Below are 965 nucleotides of genomic sequence, written 5' to 3' on the forward strand. Positions count from 1 at the left end.
ACGGCACTGTTGGTTGTTTTTCTGTACCATTCTCTGGCATGTTCGAAAGCATTCCTATCTGAGCAGTGCAAGGTTGCCATGCTAGTGCTCATGTGGGTGCACAGCAGCTTTTTTGTGATGGCTCAGCTCCCAGGATATCGGGCGCTAATCAGGAATCTATTGAATTGTTGCGGGAATAATGTGTGGGAAGAATCGGCTCGAATCGGATATGCGGGATGTTATAGCTGCATTGACGCAGCTAACGAGATGGTTTTGATAACGATAGTGAGAAATCTCACTGAGCCTCATCGTGGTATCCCTCCCAAACATACAATGCAACTGGCACTTAGAGAATTACAGTATAATCCGATGTTTTACAACGCCCATTTGTACACAATACTTCATATACTTACCAGCAGGCTCTGCTCTCCTTTCGATCAGCCTTGTCCAGTTGGAGAGAATGATTGAGAGAGGAACAAGGCCCAACAGAAGTGAACTGTGAATGTGGTTTTAAAAGTTGCAGTGTCGTGCATATGATCGTTTATTCTTTGAATAAGACTGGACATGGTATCACAAGGAAGCTTGGCACTGCAGCTTGCAACATTACTATATATTACATCGGAATTGTACTGGTAGACTTCAATTTTACAATTTAATCTAACCATTGAATTTATTTTTGAAGTGAAATTTCTATAGATATTATGAGTAAAAGCACGAACATTACCATTGATACATATACCATGCTCCCTTGCCTGACCATAACCAACACCAGGAAACAAATGCAACAAGAAAACAGGAGAAGCAATTTAGGTAAAAAATGATCTACTGAAACGGAGCCTTTCCTAACAATGTCCAATCCTATTGAGAAATTAATGTCTGCACTTAATAATCTTGAGAGCTTTTTCTGATTTTTACCTGGTTTTTCACTGGAGTAACTACACCTTCTCTACGCGAGTCAACAGTTGCAGTTCTCAATTGAATGTGAC

At 40.5% G+C, this 965-nt stretch overlaps 1 protein-coding gene across 1 annotated transcript in view; it reads right to left on the reverse strand.

Moving 5' to 3' along the window:
• The window catches only part of LOC122547102 (procathepsin L-like), a gene marked incomplete at its 5' end in the record, with an annotated part of 17,231 nt that extends 16,271 nt beyond the window's left edge, over nucleotides 1–960 (reverse strand). The window contains one exon of the mRNA XM_043685679.1: nucleotides 895–960. Within this exon, the coding sequence (XP_043541614.1) occupies nucleotides 895–960 (66 nt within the window). The remainder of the gene's footprint in view (nucleotides 1–894) is intronic.
• Nucleotides 961–965: the final 5 nt, after the last annotated feature.

The sequence above is a fragment of the Chiloscyllium plagiosum genome, unplaced genomic scaffold (genome assembly GCF_004010195.1).
Source record: "Chiloscyllium plagiosum isolate BGI_BamShark_2017 unplaced genomic scaffold, ASM401019v2 scaf_8716, whole genome shotgun sequence".
Classification (NCBI taxonomy): Eukaryota; Metazoa; Chordata; class Chondrichthyes; order Orectolobiformes; family Hemiscylliidae; genus Chiloscyllium; species Chiloscyllium plagiosum.